Raw genomic sequence first — 19,312 nt, 5'->3', positions numbered from 1 at the left:
GAAAGATTGGAGGTTACCCCTTACTTAAACCTCGTGCTTTATACACTAATTTTGAATTTTTGTCACAATTCTTCAAAAGCTACTTCCAAAGGCCGTTGAATTTGAACGAGAAGCATTTTTTAAAGAGTTTTTAATACTATAGCGTAAAGAGCGAGGGTTGAGAAAGGAGCAGTTCCCCTAAAATACAGAATAATTACTGTTTGTTTTTAATTTCTATGTTGATCATTACTTACAGTTGAAAAAATACTGTTGTTTTTAAAACTTAGATGATCAGAAATAGAGTTGTAAAATGATTTAAACTTAAAACGGTGTCTGATTAACGTTTATGCTTCGGATCTTTCTTTATTGACAAACCAGGCAAAGAAAAGAGCAAACAAAGCAACTAATATTTGTGTTTTATTAAATTAAAAAACTGATTTTTGTAAGTGAAAGTAAGGAGCAACATTAAAAAAAATTATAGTATCAAACAAAAAATCTTACAATGTTTGAGTTACTCATAGCAATTCTTTGTTTAACGAATCTCTAATTCAATACCGACTGCTCTAATAAACAATAAACATCAACTTATATTGCAAAATAAAGTAACAGTCCAACAACTAGATTAGTCTATGTTATTAAACAATTTGAAAAACATGCAAATGTCCCCTCTCACTATCATATAGAACTCTTCAGGATGAAACCATTATAAAAATCAGATAAAATATTATCTGATTGGGGGCCCGGGGGCCTTTGGGGGGCCTTTCGGGGGAACCGGAGGGCCTTTCGGGGGAACCGGAGGGCCTTTCGGGGGGAGGAGGATCCTTTGGGGGGCTCGGAGGGGGAGGGGGCCATTAGATTACGTTTGCGCACGAAACATTTTTAGGTTAACTTATAAGCTAATCTAAACTATGGTTTTGGTATTTTTATGTAATAATATGGAATTTTACGTTAAAGTTAGAATTCTGTCCGTTCCGTCTCCTTGGAAAAATTTTTAAAATTCCCCCTGAAAATTACACCCTTGGAAACCCCCCTCCTCATGTAAAATTAATTCCCCGTACCAAAATCCCCCCATTCTGTCAAAAATGCAAAATCCCTTATTTTTGCTGATAAGAGTTTGAAACCTCTACAGTAGGGTTCTTTGATATGTTGAATCCAATGCTATGATTTTCATTCAAATTCTATTATCTTAATGATGTCTTTCCCCCTTTTTTTCGAAAATCAGACAAATTTTCTCAGGCTCGTAGATTTTGGATCGAAAAATAAGTTGCGCTGGGAATTAAAGATAATATTTTATCTGATTTTTATAATGGTTTCATCCTGAAGAGTTCTATATGATAGTGAGAGGGGATATTTGCATGTTTTTCAAATTGTTTAATAACATAGACTAATCTAGTTGTTGGACCGTTACTTTCTTTTGCAATATAAGTTCATGTTTATTGTTTATTAGAACATTCTGTATTGAACTAGAGATTCGTTAAACAAAGAATTGCTATGAGTAACTCAAACATTGTAAGATTTTTTGTTTGATACTATAATTTTTTTTTAATGTTGCTCCTTACTTTCACTTACAAAAATCTGTTTTTTAATTTAATAAAACACAAAGATTAGTTGCTTCGTTGGCTCTCTTCTTTGCCTGGTTTGTCAATAAAGAAAGATCCGAAGCCTAAACGTTAATCAGACACCGTTTTAAGTTTAAATCATTTTAGAACTCAATTTCTGATCATCTAAGTTTTAAAAACAACAGTATTTTTTCAACTGTAAGTAATGATCAACATAGAAATTAAAAACAAACAGTAATTATTCTGTATTTTAGGGGAACTGCTCCTTTCTCAACCCTCGCTCTTTACGCTATAGTAATAAAAACTTTAAAAAATGCTTCTCGTTCAAATTCGGCGGCCTTTGGAAGTAGCTTTTGAAGAATTGTGACAAAAAGTCAAAATTAGTGTATAAAGCACGAGGTTTAAGTAAGGGGTAACCTCCAATCCTTCGAGTACTTAAAAAAAGCACTAGAACATTTAATTTCCTTCTATGAAGATCTGTTCTAAGCTAATGAAATAGTTTATAAGGATTAATTTCAAACAATAACTCAATACCAAGCTCAAATGCGAATTCGATTTTCAAAGGGTTATTAGCATAAAATTAAATTTTTGGTGGTAGATTCCCCTGCTAGTGGGGATATAATTGCATAGAAAACGTTGTTCTAGCTTATATTTTCCTTTTACCTCTTTGATTTCTTGCTAACATAGTTTGAAGACCTTATGATTTTAGGGGTATTCGAATTGCATCATATTTCAATTCCACAACCAAAAGGCTTTATCATCGTTGTGTGTGTTTTTGTGCGTGTGTGTTTCTGTGTGTGTTTGCTTTTTTGTGTGTGTGTTTTTTGTGTCTGTTTTTGTGTGTCTTTTTTTGTGTGTGTGCTTTTGTTTGTGTATGTGTGCGTGTTTTTGCGTGTGTGTGTGTGTTTTTGAGTGTGTGTGTGTGTGTGTGTTAATATGTGTGTGTTTTTTTTTTTTATGTGTGTGTGTGTTTTTGTGTTTTTGTTTGTTTGTGTGTGTTTTGTTTGTGTTGTTTTTTTGTGTGTTTTTTTTGTGTTTGTTTGTTTTTTTTTTTGTTTGCGTGTGTTGTTGTGTGTGTGTGTGTTTTTGGGTGTGTGTTTGTGTGTGTGTGTTTCTTTTTGTGTGTTTTTGTGCGTGTGTGTATTTGTGTGTGTTTGTGTGTGTTTTTGGTTTTTTTTTGTGTGTGTGTTTGTTTTTGTGTACGTGCTTTTGTTTGTGTGTGTGTGTGTGTGTGTGTGTGTTTGCGTGTGTGTGTTTTTGTGTGTGTGTTTTGTGTTTTTGTGTGTGTTTTTGTGTTTTTTAGTGTATGTGTGTTTTGTGTGCATGTGTTGTGTGTGCGTGTGTGTTGTTTTTTTTTTGTGAATTTGTGTGTGTGCGTGTGTTTTTTTTGTTTGTGTTTTTGTGCGTGTGTTTTTGTGTGTGTGTGTGTGTGTTTGCGTGTGTGTGTGTAAGTTTTTTTGTTTGTGTTTTGTATTTTTGTGTGTGTGTTTTTGTTGTTTTGTGTGTGTGTTTTTTTTTTTTTGTTTTGTGTGCATGTGTGTTGTTTTTTTCAGTTTTGGTTCGACAATAAACTATTTCCGTAAAATCTGAACTAATAACGGTTTTTGACCGTATTAAATAAAAAAAAACAGTTTTTTAAACTGAAAGTAAGGAGCGACATTAAAACTTAAAACGAACAGAAATTATACTATATATGAAAGAGACTGTCCCCTCCTCAACGCCTCGCTCTTTACGCTAAAGGTTGTTATTGCTTAAAAAAAAAGTTGTAAGACAAAATCACACTTTAGCGTAAAGAGCGAGGCGTTGAGGAGGGGACAGCCCCTGTCATATACGGAATAATTTCTGTTCGTTATAAGTTTTAATCTCGCTCCTTACTTTCAGTTTAAAAAACATGTTCTTTTTTATTTAATCTTTGAACGTTTTTGAATAAATACAGGTTTTGATCTTGGCTCACCGTACATGAATAATTAAAACAAAATTTTCATATTAATTTACTTTTATTTAGTTAAATGGCTTTCTCGAAACTTGTTTAATTTTATTTACGAACGTTTTTATTAGTAATAAATATACGTAACTTACGAATTAATTTACGTAACGAACTTCTAAATTCATATATTTTTAATACGCTTATTAGGGGGTTCGCACCCTAGCTCTTTAGCTAGAACCTTGCTCTAGAACCTTGCTCTTTAAGCGAAAGTTCGAATTTTGTTCCAATTCTTTAAAAATGACCGCTTAATAACAAAGGACGTTAATTAGAATAAATAGCTCTTATGAAAGAACTAAAAAATCTTTGGCTTAAAGAGCGAGGCATTGACTACGGGGTGAACCCAATTATATATGTAATATTTTCTTTTCGTTTCAAGTTTCGATGTTGCTGCTGTTGCAGTTGAAATACTTGTCTTTTTATATTAAATTTATGATATTTTTTTAGATAATGCTGGAAAGTCCGGCGTCCCCTTCATAGCAATGTCCCTTCCCCCATAAAAACTTCCTTCATGGAAAGATCCTCCCACATAACCTCTGACCCACCCACCCCCCCACTACCAGGAAAAATATCCCCTGAAAACGTCTGTATGCTTCCAAATAACCAATACTATATGTTAACATTGGGTAAAGTTCATAACTTTCAGCCCTCCCCCCGGGAACTTAAGGGGATTAAGTCATCCTAAAAGACATACTTATAATATTTTCGAACATGCTGAACAAAATGGCTATCTCAAAATTTTGATCAGGTGACTTTGGGAAAAAAATTAGCGTGGGAGGCGGCCTAGTTGCCCTCCATTTTTTTGGTCACTTAAAAAGGGCACTAGAACTTTCAATTTCCATTCCAATGAGCCCTCCCACGATATTCTAGGACAACTGGGTCGATACGATCACCCCTGGGAGAAAAAAAAACAAACAAACAAACAAATAAACACGCACCCGTGATCTTTCTTCTGGCAAAAAATGCAAAATTCCACATTTCTGTAGATAGGAGCTTAAAACCTCTACAGTAGGGTTCTCTGATACGCGGAATATGATGGTGTGATTTTCATTAAGGTTCTATAACTTTTAGGGGGTCTTTCCCCCTTTTTTCGAAAATCAGCCAAATTTTCTCAGGCGCCTAACTTTTTTCTAACCAAAGTTTCACATTTGAGTCAAAGAAATGTATTTTCTTTAATGTATTTTATAGGTAGGATTAAAATTGATGAAAGTTATATATTTGAAATCAGCATTAAAATCTGATTCTTTTGATGTATCTATTTGTATCAAAATACCGTTTTCTAGAGTTTCGGTTACCATTGAGGCGGGTCGCTCCTTACTTACAGTTCGTTACCACGAACTGTTTGAAACTCTAGTTTTTTGTAAGAAACTTAAGGAAAATACATTTTTCTGGTTCAAATGTGAAACTTTGGTTAGAAAAAAGTCCAGTTTTGGTTCGAAAATGAACTGTTTCCATAGAATCTGAACTAATAAAGGTTTTTGACCATAAACTCTGGTTTTTTTTGTAAGAAAATTATGGAAAATACATTTCTCTGGCTCAAATGTGAAACTTTGGTTAGAAAAAAAAGTCCAGTTTTGGTTCGACAATAAACTATTTCCGTAAAATCTGAACTAATAAAGGTTTTTGACCGTAAACCTCTGGTTTTTTTGTAAGAAAATTATGGAAAATACATTTCTCTGACTCAAATATGAAACTTTGGTTAGGAAAAAAAGTCCAGTTTTGGTTCGAAAATAAACTATTCCTTAAAATCTGAACTAATAAAGGTTTTTGACCGTAAACTCTAGTTTTTTGTAAGAAAATTATGCAAGATATATTGTTCTTTGACTTAAATGTGAAACTTTGGTTGGAAAAAAGTCTAGTTTTGGTTCGAAAATAAACTATTTCCGTAAAATCTGGACTAATAAAGGTTTTTGACCGTAAAATATACTTTTTTTTAAGAAAATTATGGAAAATACATTTCTCTGACTCAAATGTGAAACCTTGGTTAGAAAAAAAGTCCAGTTTTGGTTCGACAAGAAAACTATTTCCGTAAAATCTGAACTAATAAAGGTTTTTGACCGTAAACTCTAGTTTTTTGTAAGAAAATTATGGAAAATACATTTCTCTGACTCAAATGTGAAACTTTGGTTAGAAAAAAAGTCCAGTTTTGGTTCAAAAATAAACTATTTCCATAAAATCTGAACTAATAAAGGTTTTTGACCGTAAACTCTAGCTTTTTGTAGGAAAATTATGGAAAATACATTTCTTTGACTCAAATGTGAAACTTTGGTTAGAAAAAAGTCCAGCTGGGTGCTTTAAGTTGCATATAAAAAAAATTTGATAAAGATTTTTTTCTTCTAAAAGCTGTAATATTCTCAGACGGATGTGACCTCACTCAGTGTCCAAACGGATCCTCTTGCTTTTCTGACAGATATGTCAATGGAGCTTTTTCCCTGACTCTCTTTGTTCTGATTGTCAACCGATGTCAAAAGGAGTTTGTTCTCCAATTCTATGCTTAGAATAGAGTCAGACAATAATAAAATAATTCATTTCATCATGTACGGTGTAATCGATTCTTAATATATTGGCATAAAACATTCATCTTGTGGAGTAATTTTCGAGTGTGTCTTTTTATTATTGGGTGAAGATCATAGAGAAATATACAATTACCATTGGGATGTTAACTATAACTTGTTTGATTATGATAAACGTTTATGGAGTACTACGTTACACCGTATAAACGGACTTGGATTCTACGATAGAAAAATAAAACCTTTTAATAAAAAATGCTATAGAATTAAAGGATGTACAAGAGGAAGTCCGTGAAATTTGTAGCTTTTTTTGGAGTAAAAGCGTTATACGTTAAAGGGAATGTCCCTACCGATAAGTTCATGATCCTAGAATGTGATATTAATATCCCCCTTTTTAACTTAGAGGACTTTGGATGTGAAAAATATCCCAATGCGATTCATCGTCCCATTGATGAGGTGAGGTTTTTTATGCAATGGGTACCTGAAATGATACCACATGGGGACAAGTGAATTAGATATCCCCTAATGCAAAATAAAGCACATCCCATTTCATGGGATCATCGAATGTGGATGAGTAACAATGAGTCCGATAATGATGAATGGTGATAACACTCCCCATGATATCCACTCTCTAAAGGTGTAGTGATAGTTGTATAATCCATTATGTGAAAACAGTGATACTTCAGTGTATATTGAAATGAATAACTTTAGTGAAGTCTCCGGTCCTTCAATGGCAACAGTTGATACCCTGCATTGTGTCGATGTAATTAATGTAAGTTTAAATTTTATTTTTGCCTAGAATAACATCGCGGAGGGGGGGGGGTGAGTCACCTTGGAATTCTGTCTGGAAAAGCATCGTATGGGGATTTCAGATACATGGGGTGTGATTAAAAACTATAGACATTCAAGTACCGATTCATTGTATGATTCGGGGGGCTGAGTTGGAGTAAGATCCTCTCACACTGACTTACTGTTTACTGTTAAAGCATCGATGACAGTGAAAATAAAATCTGTTGTTCGAATGGGATTAATGTGATGTTTGAATTGAGTGTGCTAATGGGTACGCTTTATTATAAAAGTATCTGAAAATATTGAATGTATAGTAAGAAAGGCTTGCAAAAACATGATAATGCTACTAGTACTAACAACTTACTGCGCTACTAAGGCATCTGAGGTCAACAAATGTACGTTTTATCAAGAAAATATTAGAAAATTTTTAGATTAAAGTATGAATGACTTACGAAAACATGAAATATTGCTACTACTCGCAACTCGCTGGAACATAAGGACACCTGAGCAATGGTTTATCAAGCAAATATCTGAATGCAGTTAAGGTATAATATGAATGGCTTGTAAAAAAAATGAAAATATGGTGGCTAAGGAAATGTCAGACAAATTTAGTAACTGAATTTAGTGATTTGATGAGTTTAGGCTTATAAATTATTTTTCCCCTCCTGTAAATTTAGGGTAATGAGAGATGACGCTCTTTTTTAAGGGGAATGGTGGACAACGAAATGTCGGACAAATTTATTAACTGAATTTAGCGCTTCGACAATGATTTTAGTTTAATATAAACCCTCAAGTACCACTTCATAGTAAGTAAGATTATTAGAAGAATGATTTTTTTTTTTATCTTTGATATAAAACTTGGCTGAGGTCTGATAACACTCTATGGGGTGATCTATTCAATCTAAACTATTCATGTACAGAAGTCACTGTTGCTATTCGTACTCTAGGCATATCGAGTAGGAGAAAATTAATATAGTACAAACAAATTTATTGCAAGGTTCCTTTCTCTTAGATCATATTCATTATAATATTCACTGCTATATCTTGCACTATGCACGTTATTCTTCGAGTTTTCATCATTGTCTTTTATACTATATTTGAGGTATTTCTGTAGAAAAAGCCCTCTTTTCCCAGTCTCTTCTTTCGATCTTCCTTTTCTGGCATATCAAACCATGTTTTATGTGAGTTTGCTTGCAATCTGTATAAATTTCTCTCCATATCATGTATAATTTTTCTCCTTATTTCCTCCTGATTTTTCTCCTCTATCCCTATGTCTACACTGTCTAAACGTGTAGTAGGTTCATGAGAATGTTCAAAATAATGATAATGTCCTTACATATAGAACAGTTGCAATAAAAGGATATTTCTAACTCAATTTGTTCACTCATGTTATCAAACTGCTAACTATAGACTTAGTGAACTTCTATTCACACATTAATAAAAACTATATATCTCAAGGGTGAATTGTGATGTAATGGGAAACCTTACGTAACTCCCTGATTGGCTTAGAAAGACACACGTGATCTTGTCCCGTTAGACTCAATCAATAATCCAGCAATTGTTGTCGTGAACTTATGTTGACATCCAAGAAAACAACAAATAAATTGACCAACACACATAACCATCAAACAATAACCGGATGTCTACATCCAAGTTGTTGTTGAACTTATGTTGAAATCCATCAAACAGTGAGGAAAAACATGAAAAAACATCCTCAGTGAGAAAAACCATGAAAACATGCATAAATTATGTCCTGTCAGCGTTAGACTCGATTATAGATGGCAGCACGCAGTGTAATCCGCGCTGGTACACTTTTCCCTACTAGTAAATGACCATGCGAACAAAGCAAGCAAGACTCCAGCTGCTCAAACAGGGGTGGTAATAAAGGATCAGAGGATCTCCAAGTTCCAACTCCATTGCATGATAACATGAGTGTCTTACCATTCAAAGGTGTATTCGGCAAACTTTCTTCGCATGGGAATTTTTCCATTCTTCACCTCCCTCTTTTTCCTTTAAATTTTGTAAATGGGATTCATTTTATTTTTTGTCCCTTTTTTTTCTTTGTATACACAGTTTTTCTCCTTTGTATGCTGTTTTCAGGTATATCCTATCTATTCCAGTCTTTTTCCCTTATAAAAGTTCCCCAATGTGAAACAAATATGCTCGGGCTTTTTATTGTTCTCACTGTTTAAGAACTTGACTAAAAACTCTGATCGAGGTTATTTATTTCCATATTTTCATTTTGGTCACTTGACTTTAATACCGAATACCAAAGCAGCTGAATTACCGAAATTTACCGAAGCAGTTTTTTTGGGCTTATCCCACCACCATCATATTTGGAATACACTGTTCTCATATTGAATGTTCACGCAACAACTTTGCTGATATTACGTTTGGAAAAACTGTTGAATCAAATGATATTACACATTTTTTGTTTAATTTTAGCTAGTTCAGAAAGCAACCTTGTCCCAAGAACAAGACCATATCATAGACATAGACATAGACACATAGACATTTTTACTTTACCAAAAAAAAAACATTCAGCAAACAACAGAAATAACCAAACAATCACATTAAGATTAAAAAAAAATCCTGTTGGTGGCTGTATCTTCTAACCACCCTTTAATCAAAAATAAATAAAAACAATAATAATTATTAATAAATTCTTATTTTTTCAAAAAAAAAGAAGGTAAGGAGAAAAAAAGTCAATAAACAATTTACATTGTCACACTCTAAGCATCCTCCCCCCTCCCCCCTTCCCTCTTCGTCCCCCCATTCCCTCTTCCTCCCCCCAAACTCCAAAAATTATCCTCCTTTTTAAACAAAAAAATTCTTTAACTTTTTATTAAATTAAACTAAGCTATAGGCCGCTCTAATAATATCCGGGACACCATTCCATACCGAAACACCTATGTTCCGTAAAGCAAAACTTGACCTTGTTGAATGTTGGATCTCACTGACCAAATGGTCAACATGTCGGGTAGAATATTCATGGTAGAGAGAATTGCGGGAAAATACATTCCAAAAGTACTCAGGAGATAACATATTCAGACGCTGATAGACAAACACTGATAACTGATAATCACGCTGCTGCCCAACATTCAGAATGCCAAATTTTTTGTAAGATTGGGCAGGACTTTCACAATGCCACATCTCTCCGAGTACTCTGATTCCTTTATTCTGAACAATTTGTATCCTTTTATAGTTGTTGAGGAAATTACTGGCCCATACCGAGCATCCGTACCCAATATAAGGGTCTACAATAGTGCTGTAAATGAGCTTAAGGGTTGACAGAGGAAAGGTATGCTTCAGTTTTCTCAGTACCCCGAGTCCTCTGGCAGCTTTAGCTGATACTATCTCACTGTGTTTTTTCCAGCTCAGATTGCAGTCGATATTAAAACCCAAGTAACGGAGGTCATATATTTGTTGAATAACATCAGAGGCATATACAACTACCAAATCCAGTGGGGAAATAGTCCCAGTTCTGCTAAAAATCATGTAACTGGTTTTCTTTGCATTAAAAGCGAGGCAACTCACACTTACAAATACACAGAGACACTGAAGTGCATGGTTAGCTTTTTCAACCGCTTCTTGAACAGACTTTGCAAAAACAGTTATAGCTGTATCATCAGCAAATGAAGTAAAAACACCATCACTTATATAATACCGCAATGTATCTACGTAAACTAGGAACAAGAGAGGTCCCAGAACGGAACCCTGCGGCACACCACAAGTAACAGGCATCAATTCACTGACAATATCTTTGTGCACAACACTTATAGACCGACCGAAAAGATAAGATTCAAACCAACTTAGAGCACTATTTTTAATTCCAAGACTTTTTAACCGCTTCAAAAGTATATTAAAGTTAACTGTATCGAACGCTTTCTTCAAATCAATAAATACCGTTAAAGGAACTAAACTTCTTTCAAATCCATTATTCTAATTAATAAAAAGGTGATGCATTGCGTGCAACGTTGAGTGACGCTTTCTGAAACCGAATTGACTATCACTAACAAATTCAAAAGAATCTAAATAATAATAAACTTGGGAATAAATAACTTTTTCAAAAATCTTAGAAAATAAAGGTAAAACTGACAATGGTCTACAGTTTGACAACTCATTCTTGTCATCTCCTTTGTGAAGTATAATCACTTTAGCTTGTTTTAACGCACGTGGAAAGTCACCTTTTCTCATTGATAGGTTACCTAGGTATAGGAGAACGGGTAGGAGGTAAGCACTTACAACTTTAAACGCCTTAAGGTTAAGACCATCCATTCCAGCAGAGTTTGACTTTATCGACTTGACAGCCTTACTTACGTCATTCAAATTACACTCAACAAAACTAAAAGACTGGGATTCACCTCGGTTGTCAAGGAATTCCTGTTCCGAAAACTGGTCACTATTCTTTCGCTAGAAATATCACTACCAATTCTAGAGAAATATTTGCAAAATTCATTTGTAATATCCTTCTCATTATGGACACTATGACCGTTAATCTCCACTTTTTCTGGAAAAGCTGAAGATTTGCCAGTACAGAGCACATTCTTTATATCTTGCCACGTACCTTGCATATCACCTTTGTGTTGTTCAAACTTACCAGAATAAAACTGTTTCATTGCAGTTTTATCCAGGTTTTTTGTTTTGGGAGGTTTACTTTTTTGGGGGGTGGGAGAAGTGTTTTACAAAAAAGAACTTTAAAAACCATCAAAAATTTGTTTATATGCATTTTGTTACGTTTTTACGAGTCGAACAAGCATTTCAGGGCAGGGGAGGGGTTCAACCCCTCTGGATACGGCCTTGCTCAAGAACACCTTCTATTCACCAGGATCTATTATTATCAATATTTTTAAGTCTGTCTGGAAAATAGTTGAAAACCCTATCTACTCCTCTCATTACTTAAAGACAAACAAAGGCTACACTTAGCTTAAGAAAAAAAAGACAAGAGTTTAAACACACCAATACAGGGACAGTTCTGAAAGTTTAATTGGTCTAGTTAAATTACTTTTCAAGCTATAATAAAGCCTATCATTTATTATTTTTACCAAATCATTTACCAAATAATATTACCAAATAATGATACCAGATAATAATTTATCAAATGCCTATCATTTACCAAATAATAAAGGCTATCATTTACTAGCTTTACCAAATCATTTACCAAACAATGATAGTAAATAATCAATTACCAAATAACAAAACCTATCATTTACTATGGTTTTACTAAACCATTGATCACATGATCATTCACCAAATAATGATAGCAAATAAACATTTTACAAATGCCTATCATTTACCAAATAGTAAAGCCTATCATTTACTAGTTTAACAGAAAAATTGAAGTGCCGAAGTAATAAAAATAAAATGGCCCGATAATTTGCAGGGTGGTTTCTGTAGTGTAGAAAAGGGGTCTCATGCCCAAAAAATCTGAATTTTTCCAAAATACAACAAATTCCTTGACACAGGAAAAACAATGGCAACAAACAAAAATTGAACCAACAACTTACACGTTGACTTCTGTAGTATGAAAAAAAGGGCCTAGTTGCCTCGTAAATTTCATTTTTTCCAAAATACAGCAAATTACTTGACGCAGCAACAAAATCGCAACAAACAAAAAATATAACCAACAATTTACACGGTGGTTTCTATAGTATGGAAAAAAGTGCCTAGTTGCCTCGAAAATTTGAATTTTTCCAAAACACCATAGATTACTTGACACAGCAACAAAAATCGCAACAAAAAAATAAACCAATAATTTACACGGTGGTTTCTGTAGTGAAGGATAAAGTGCCTAGTTGCCCAATAAACTTGAATTTTTCCAAAACGCAACAAAACGCTTGAAACAGAAACAAAATCACTAAAAGTTGACAATTAAATTGCCTGACAAGCGGATTTTTCTCCTGTGTGAACATCTGTGTGAGCTTATTAGAACAAGAAAAATTCTATTAAAAGAGTAAATAAACATACCAAGAACAAGTTTACATTCCACTCTGGTTAAAGACTTTATTCGTTGATAACTATATAAAATGGCAACGCTGCGTACAATAGTCATGATAACAGCGTCAACAGCTTGAGATTCCTATGAAAACAAAACATAATTAACGAGATGTATAAACCCGACATTAATACGACCAGTAATCGCCTATGGTTTACCCACTACTTCAGTAGAACTACAAGTACCATTGACCAAAGTCTTGCACATATCAAACATGAAACCGTTCACCGAAACTATTAATGGCACACAAAAAATTAAAATCAGGCTATCAAACCAACATAAATGGGGTTGCTTACAATGCGCGGCTCTCACTGAATATTAAATAAAAAAAACAAGTTTTTTAAACTGAAAGTAAGGAGCGACATTAAAACTTAAAACGAACAGAAATTATTCCGTACATGAAAGGGGCTGTCCCCTCCTCAACGCCTCGCTCTTTATTCCGTATATGAAAGGGGCTGTCCCCTCCTCAACGCCTCGCTCTTTACGCTAAAGTTTGACTGTCTCACAATTTTTTTTTAAAACAATAAAAAACTTTAGCGTAAAGAGCGAGGCGTTGAGGAGGGGACAGCCCCTTTCATATACGGAATAAAGAGCGAGGCGTTGAGGAGGGGACAGCCCCTTTCATGTACGGAATAATTTCTGTTCGTTTTAAGTTTTAATGTCGCTCCTTACTTTCAGTTTAAAAAACTTGTTTTTTTTATTTAATTTCTGATCGTTTTTTAGTTAATGCAGCTTTTATTTGCATAAAAATTTTACTTTTCTTTTGCTAAATGAATGTCTTTACAAATTAAATTACGTAACTAACTTCTATATTCGTATATTTTTCTTCTGGCAAAAATTCAAAGTTGCAGATTTTTGCAGATATGAGCTTGAAACCTATGTAATAGGGTTTTCTGATACGCTGAATCTGACGTTGTGATTTTCATTAAAATTCTTCCACTTGTAGGGGATGTTTCCCCCCTGTTTAAAAAATCAAGTAAATTTCCTCAGGCTTGTTGCCTTTGATGAGTAATACTAAACTTAATAAAATTTATATATTTAGAATCAGCATTATAAACACATTCTTTTGATACATTTATTGACATCAAAATTCCGTTTTTAAAAGTTTCGATTACTATTGAGCCGTATCGCTTGTTTTTTTATTGTTTTTTTTTTATTACGTATATGTTATTACGTATATGAGGGGGTTCTGCCCTTAGTCAATACCAAGCTCTTTACGTTAAAAGTAAAAAAAAAATTTGATTCACAAACCCCTGAATCACAAAGGCCGTTTAATTAGAATAGATAGCTCTTTTGAAAGCACTAAAAAAAACTGTAGCTTAAAGAGCGAGGTATTGACTTGGAGGAGAACCCCCTCACATACGTTATAATTTCTGTTCGTTTTAAGTTCTAATATTCCTTCTTACATTTCAGTTGAAAAAACTTGGTTTTTTTTTATTTAATTTCTGATCGTTTTTTAAATAATGCTTGGAAATCCGGCGCCCCCTTCATAGAAATGTCCCTTACCCCAAAGAAACATCCTCCACGGAAATATTCTCCAGAGTAACTCCCTCCTCTAGCCCCCCTCCAGAAAAAATCCTTCCTGAAAATGGTTGTATACTTCCCAATAACCAATAAATAATGCTGGCAAGTCCGGCGCCCCCTTCATGGCGATTTCCTTCCCCCATGAAAACTTCCTTCATGAACAGATCCTCCAACATAACCCCCGACCCACCCTTCCCTCCCACTAGCAGAAAAAAAACCTCCTGAAAACTTCTGTATACTTCCGAATAACCAATACTATATGTTAACATTGGGTAAAGTTCATATCTTTTAGCCCTCCCTCTGGGTACTTCGGGGGATTAAGTCATCCCAAAAGACATATTTATCATATTTTCGACCATGCTGAACAAAATGGCTATCTCAAAATTTTGATCGGGTGACTTTGGTAAAAACATGAGCGTGGGAGGGGGCCTAGTTGCCCTCCATTTTTGTTGGTCACTTAAAAAGGGCACTAGAACTTTTAATTTCCGTTCCAATGAGCCCTCCCACGATATTCTAGGACCACTGGGTCGATACGATCACCCCTGGGGAAAAAAAAAAACAAAAAAAACAAACAAATAAACACGCATCCGTGATATTTCTTCTGGCAAAAAATGCAAAATTCCACAATTTTGTAGATAGGAGCTTGAAACCTCTACAGTAGGGTTCTCTGATACGCTGAATATGATGGTGTGATTTTCATTAAGGTTCTATAACTTTTAGGGGGTCTTTCCCCCTTTTTTTGAAAATCAGCCAAATTTTCTCAGGCGCGTAACTTTTGATGGGTAGCTCTAAACTTGATGAAAGTTATATATTTGAAATCAACATTGAAATCTTATTCTTTCGATATATCTATTGGCATCAAAAACCCGTTTTCTAGAGTTTCGGTTACCATTGAGCCGGGTCGCTCCTTACTTACAGTTCGTTACCACGAACTGTTTGATAATTTTTTACTCGCGATGACACGCGAAAACACGAATTTTCGAACGGTAGTTTTTTTTTTTTTTTTTTTTTTTAATACGAAAATGTGAGTTTCAAGGTTCGATTGCTCTCATAAACCTCCCCTGATGTGATTTCACCGGACTTGTTAAGATTTTTCGCTCATGCTCAAAGTTGAATCTTCTAAATTGTATCTGCAAGATTTTGGAAAAAATCAAGCATAAGCATATAAATATACATTACAATGGGATTGTAAATGAGAGGCAACGCTAAAGTGTTTCCTATAGTAAAGGCCAAAAGGCTTCAATGTTTTATTATCTATTATTTTCCCCCAGAGACACTTCATATGGAAAGAGGGTCGTATAAACTTCGGAGGGGGCTCATTTGATTGGAAACTGAAAGTTCTAGTGCCCTTTTAAAGAATCAAAAGTGATCGGAGGGCAACTAGCCCCCTCCCCACGCCCTTTTATCCCCAAATGCATCTGATACAAATTTCGGGATAGCCATTTTGTTAAAAATAGTTAAAAGATCAGATATACAAAAAAAAACTCTAAAGTCGACAAAACCCCCCAGAGACCGGGGAAGGCATTATAAGCTATGCCCTGGGGGCATATATAGTTCTTATGGAAGGGGTGCTCGTATAGACTTCAGAGGGGGCTAATTTGAATGGAAATTGAAAGTTCTCGCTCAGTTTTTAAGAGACAAAAGAGATCGAAGGGCAACTAGCCTTCCCCACACCCTTTCCCCCCAAACAGAATTAATAAAAATTTTGAGATAGCCATTTTGTTAAAAATAGTTCAAATATCAGATAACAAAAACTCCGGGGTTGACACAACCCCCCAGAGAGCAGGTGTTATAAGTTATGCCCCGGGAAGACATAAGGTTTTTATAGAAGGGGTGGTCGCATAAACTTCAGAGGGGGCTTATTTGATTGGAAATAGAAAGTTCTAGTTTCTTTCTTAAGAGTTAAAAGTAGTCGGAGGGCATCTACCCCAATCCCCCATCCGACTCTTTTTTCCTAAACTGCATCCGATCAAAATTTTGAGATAGCCATTTTTTCCAAAAGAGTCCAATGATCAGATAACAAAAACTTTGGGGTCAACATAACCCCCATAGCCCGGGGGAAGGGTAGTAACTTATGCTGCGGTTGCATATAAGGTTTTTAAGGAAGAGGTGGTCTTTTAAGCTTCGGAGGGGGCTCAAATGATTAGAAATAAAATTCAAAATATGAATATATGAATAAAAAATGATGAATAAAAAATAAAAAGATGAATAAAATTCAATAAAAGCCAAAAATTATAAGAATTAAAACCAAATACCTAACAACCATAAAGCGAGTCATTCGCCAATATCCACGATTTGCACAAAATCCAAAAAATTATGAACTGCCATCGACGGGTACTAGCGAACAACTCATTATAAATTAAATATTTAGTTTGATTTGATTTATACTTTCCAAGACCGTTCAAGACACATATATTTTTCAGTAAAGCGCCAATGACGCAGAAAGTTTTAAATTTTTATAGTGAGAGAAGGAAGGAAAACCCAAACTCTTGTAGTGATTTTTGTTCGTTTCAAGCTTCATTTGCATATTCAATTTAAGTTTCACTCGTTTTAAGATTTGTTTCTTCATTTATATTAGTACCTATTGTATTAATATAGATGCTGCTAAGCCTTCCTTGTTGGGAGGCTTAGCAGCATCTGACGAAAGCCAAACATAAGCCGCTTTACAAAAATGCGCATTTACAATGCGTCAGTCAGTACCGTGCTGCTATATGAAGCGGAGACGTGGCCAGCTGCAAAATCTATCCTCAGTGCCGTCAATGTCACACAGACGAAACATCTCCAAAAAATCGAGGGACTTCACTGGACCGACTTTTTTAGCAACCAGGCCCTTCTGTCACGTACGACACAAACTCCTTTCTCGACGCAGCTCGCCCAGCGTACTGTTCGGTGGCACGGCCACCTCCTTCGCCGCATGTCACGCGACGCCCCAGTACGGGTCGCATTCGACTTCGACCCCACCCTACACGGATGGAAGCGACCCAGAGGACGTCCCCCCCAATAGGTTGAAAGATAAAGCCGATGAATTCCTCGCCCAAACCCACATCCCGGTGGCAAGCGAGAGGTCAACATGGAGGCGCCTGGTCTCATCACTCTCTACGCCGAACCCTCGGCAGGAGCCTTAAGTCAAGTAGCCTAAGCCAAGACAATTGTATATTTGTTGGCTATGATTGTTTATTTAATTTCTGTTCGTTTTGGGTTTCATTTAATCTTTAATAGTAATTCTGGTCGTTTTGAGTTTGAGTTATTGTACGTTTCAATTTATTTTGATCTTAAGTTTAATATGGTCTTTACTTTTCTTTGAAAAACTTCTTATTCGGAAAGTTTTTTTTTAAATTAATCTTTATAAGAACTGGTTTGTGCATAGGTATCGTATGCAAGTATTTATAGAGACAACTGGACAGGTTGCTAATTACTAATTAGCATGCCAATTACTCTCAACGTGGTTGCAGCGGTAGCTGCAACCTAGTAAAGGATGCAAAGAAGGAAAAGGAAGACTATTTGTTCATGAAGTGGTAATAGTTGTTATGATAAAGATTAAGGAGAACGTTATGTCCGAATAAAACTCTAAAAATTCTGAAAATAACTTTAAAACAATCATAAACATTTAATTCCTAAAAAAAATCACATTCCTAAAAGCATATCGCTTCTCTTTACCCTCGAAATCCCCTCTATATCCCCAATATCTATATTGGGATTATATAGATTTATATAGATATGATATCTATATAGAGATTATACCTCTATAATCCCCAATAAAGTAATATATTGCCCACTATGTATATTCCTAAAGTGTTTTACAATACTGTGACTCGTTTCTTTTCTTATTACTGAAGAAACGAGGGAGGAACCTTCGTTATATTAGGGGGAAACCCTAATATACGTAATAATTTTTGTTCATTTTAATATTTCCTTAATGACAATCTTGACCAACTTATGTCTCCAGTCGAGACACTCTGCTCTACAGCCTCTAGAATAGGGCTGCAAATCAACTGGAAAAAAACAAACAAAGATAATGCCCATAGATAAGACCGCTTCAACGACACCCTTAAGTTTTTTAGATTAACGGCCAAGCTGTCGACTTAGTAAGGCAGTTCACGCATCTCGGATCAATTACACCCTTAAACGGCACACTTGACACTGAAATCTCTGCCAGATCAACCAAGGCAAACTCTGTATTTGGACAACTCCAGAGGGCAGTTTTCCTAAAACCACAAAATAGTCGCCAAACCAAGCTCGAATTTACAAGCCCAAACCAAGCTCGAGTCTTAAGCATCGTGCTATATTCTTCTATAACGTGGCCGATAGCTCAGACACAGCTAAGAGAACTCGATGCTATTCAAACTAGACACCTGCATCGAATAGAAGGCTTCAAATTGTATGACCAGATCCGCAACACTAAGATCCTGACAACCTTCAAGCTAGCAAATCCCTCTCCTCAAGTAGATACTCGTTTCTTGAGGTGGTACGGCCACCTACACCACCTCCCGCCAAGCACCCCTATAAGAATATCATGGATTTTAACCCCTCTGAAAATAGCTGGCCGGTCTTCCTAAAGGAAGACTGCGCACCAGGCGGGCTGATGTCATAAGCCAACAACTCCTCAGCCGTAAAATCAACCCACACGAGGCCCCATCACTAGCCCGGGAAAGAAAAACCTGGAGAAGACTGACAGCACTATCAATCAGTTCCCTGTACGCTGGTAACCGTTCTGAGCAAGAGCGTTAAGTCAAGTTTTAATGTAGCTCCTTACTTTCAGCCGAAAAAACTTGTTTTTTCATGTAATTTCTGACCGTTTTCAAATAATACCGGAAAATCGAGCTCCCCTTCCACGTAGAATTCTTCTTTTCCCACAAAAATTTCCTCCATGGAAAGATCCTGTAACGTAACGCCCCCTCCACCGGAAAAATATCCCCTGGATAACGTCAGTATGCTTCCAAATAACCAATACTATATGTAAGCAATGACCAAA

General features: G+C 35.4%; 1 protein-coding gene across 1 annotated transcript in view; it reads right to left on the bottom strand.

The window, feature by feature from the left end:
* Positions 1-19,312, bottom strand: part of Hmgcr (HMG coenzyme A reductase) — a 184,313-nt gene that overhangs the window by 149,823 nt on the left and 15,178 nt on the right. The window contains 1 exon segment of the mRNA XM_089107011.1: positions 12,789-12,900. Within this exon segment, the coding sequence (XP_088963137.1) occupies positions 12,789-12,900 (112 nt within the window).

Source organism: Artemia sp. Qi Xiang Cuo, chromosome 21, assembly GCF_049724085.1.
Source record: "Artemia sp. Qi Xiang Cuo chromosome 21, ASM4972408v1, whole genome shotgun sequence".
In the NCBI taxonomy this organism is placed as follows: Eukaryota; Metazoa; Arthropoda; class Branchiopoda; order Anostraca; family Artemiidae; genus Artemia; species Artemia sp. Qi Xiang Cuo.
This window is presented reverse-complemented; position numbering and strand designations above follow the sequence as displayed.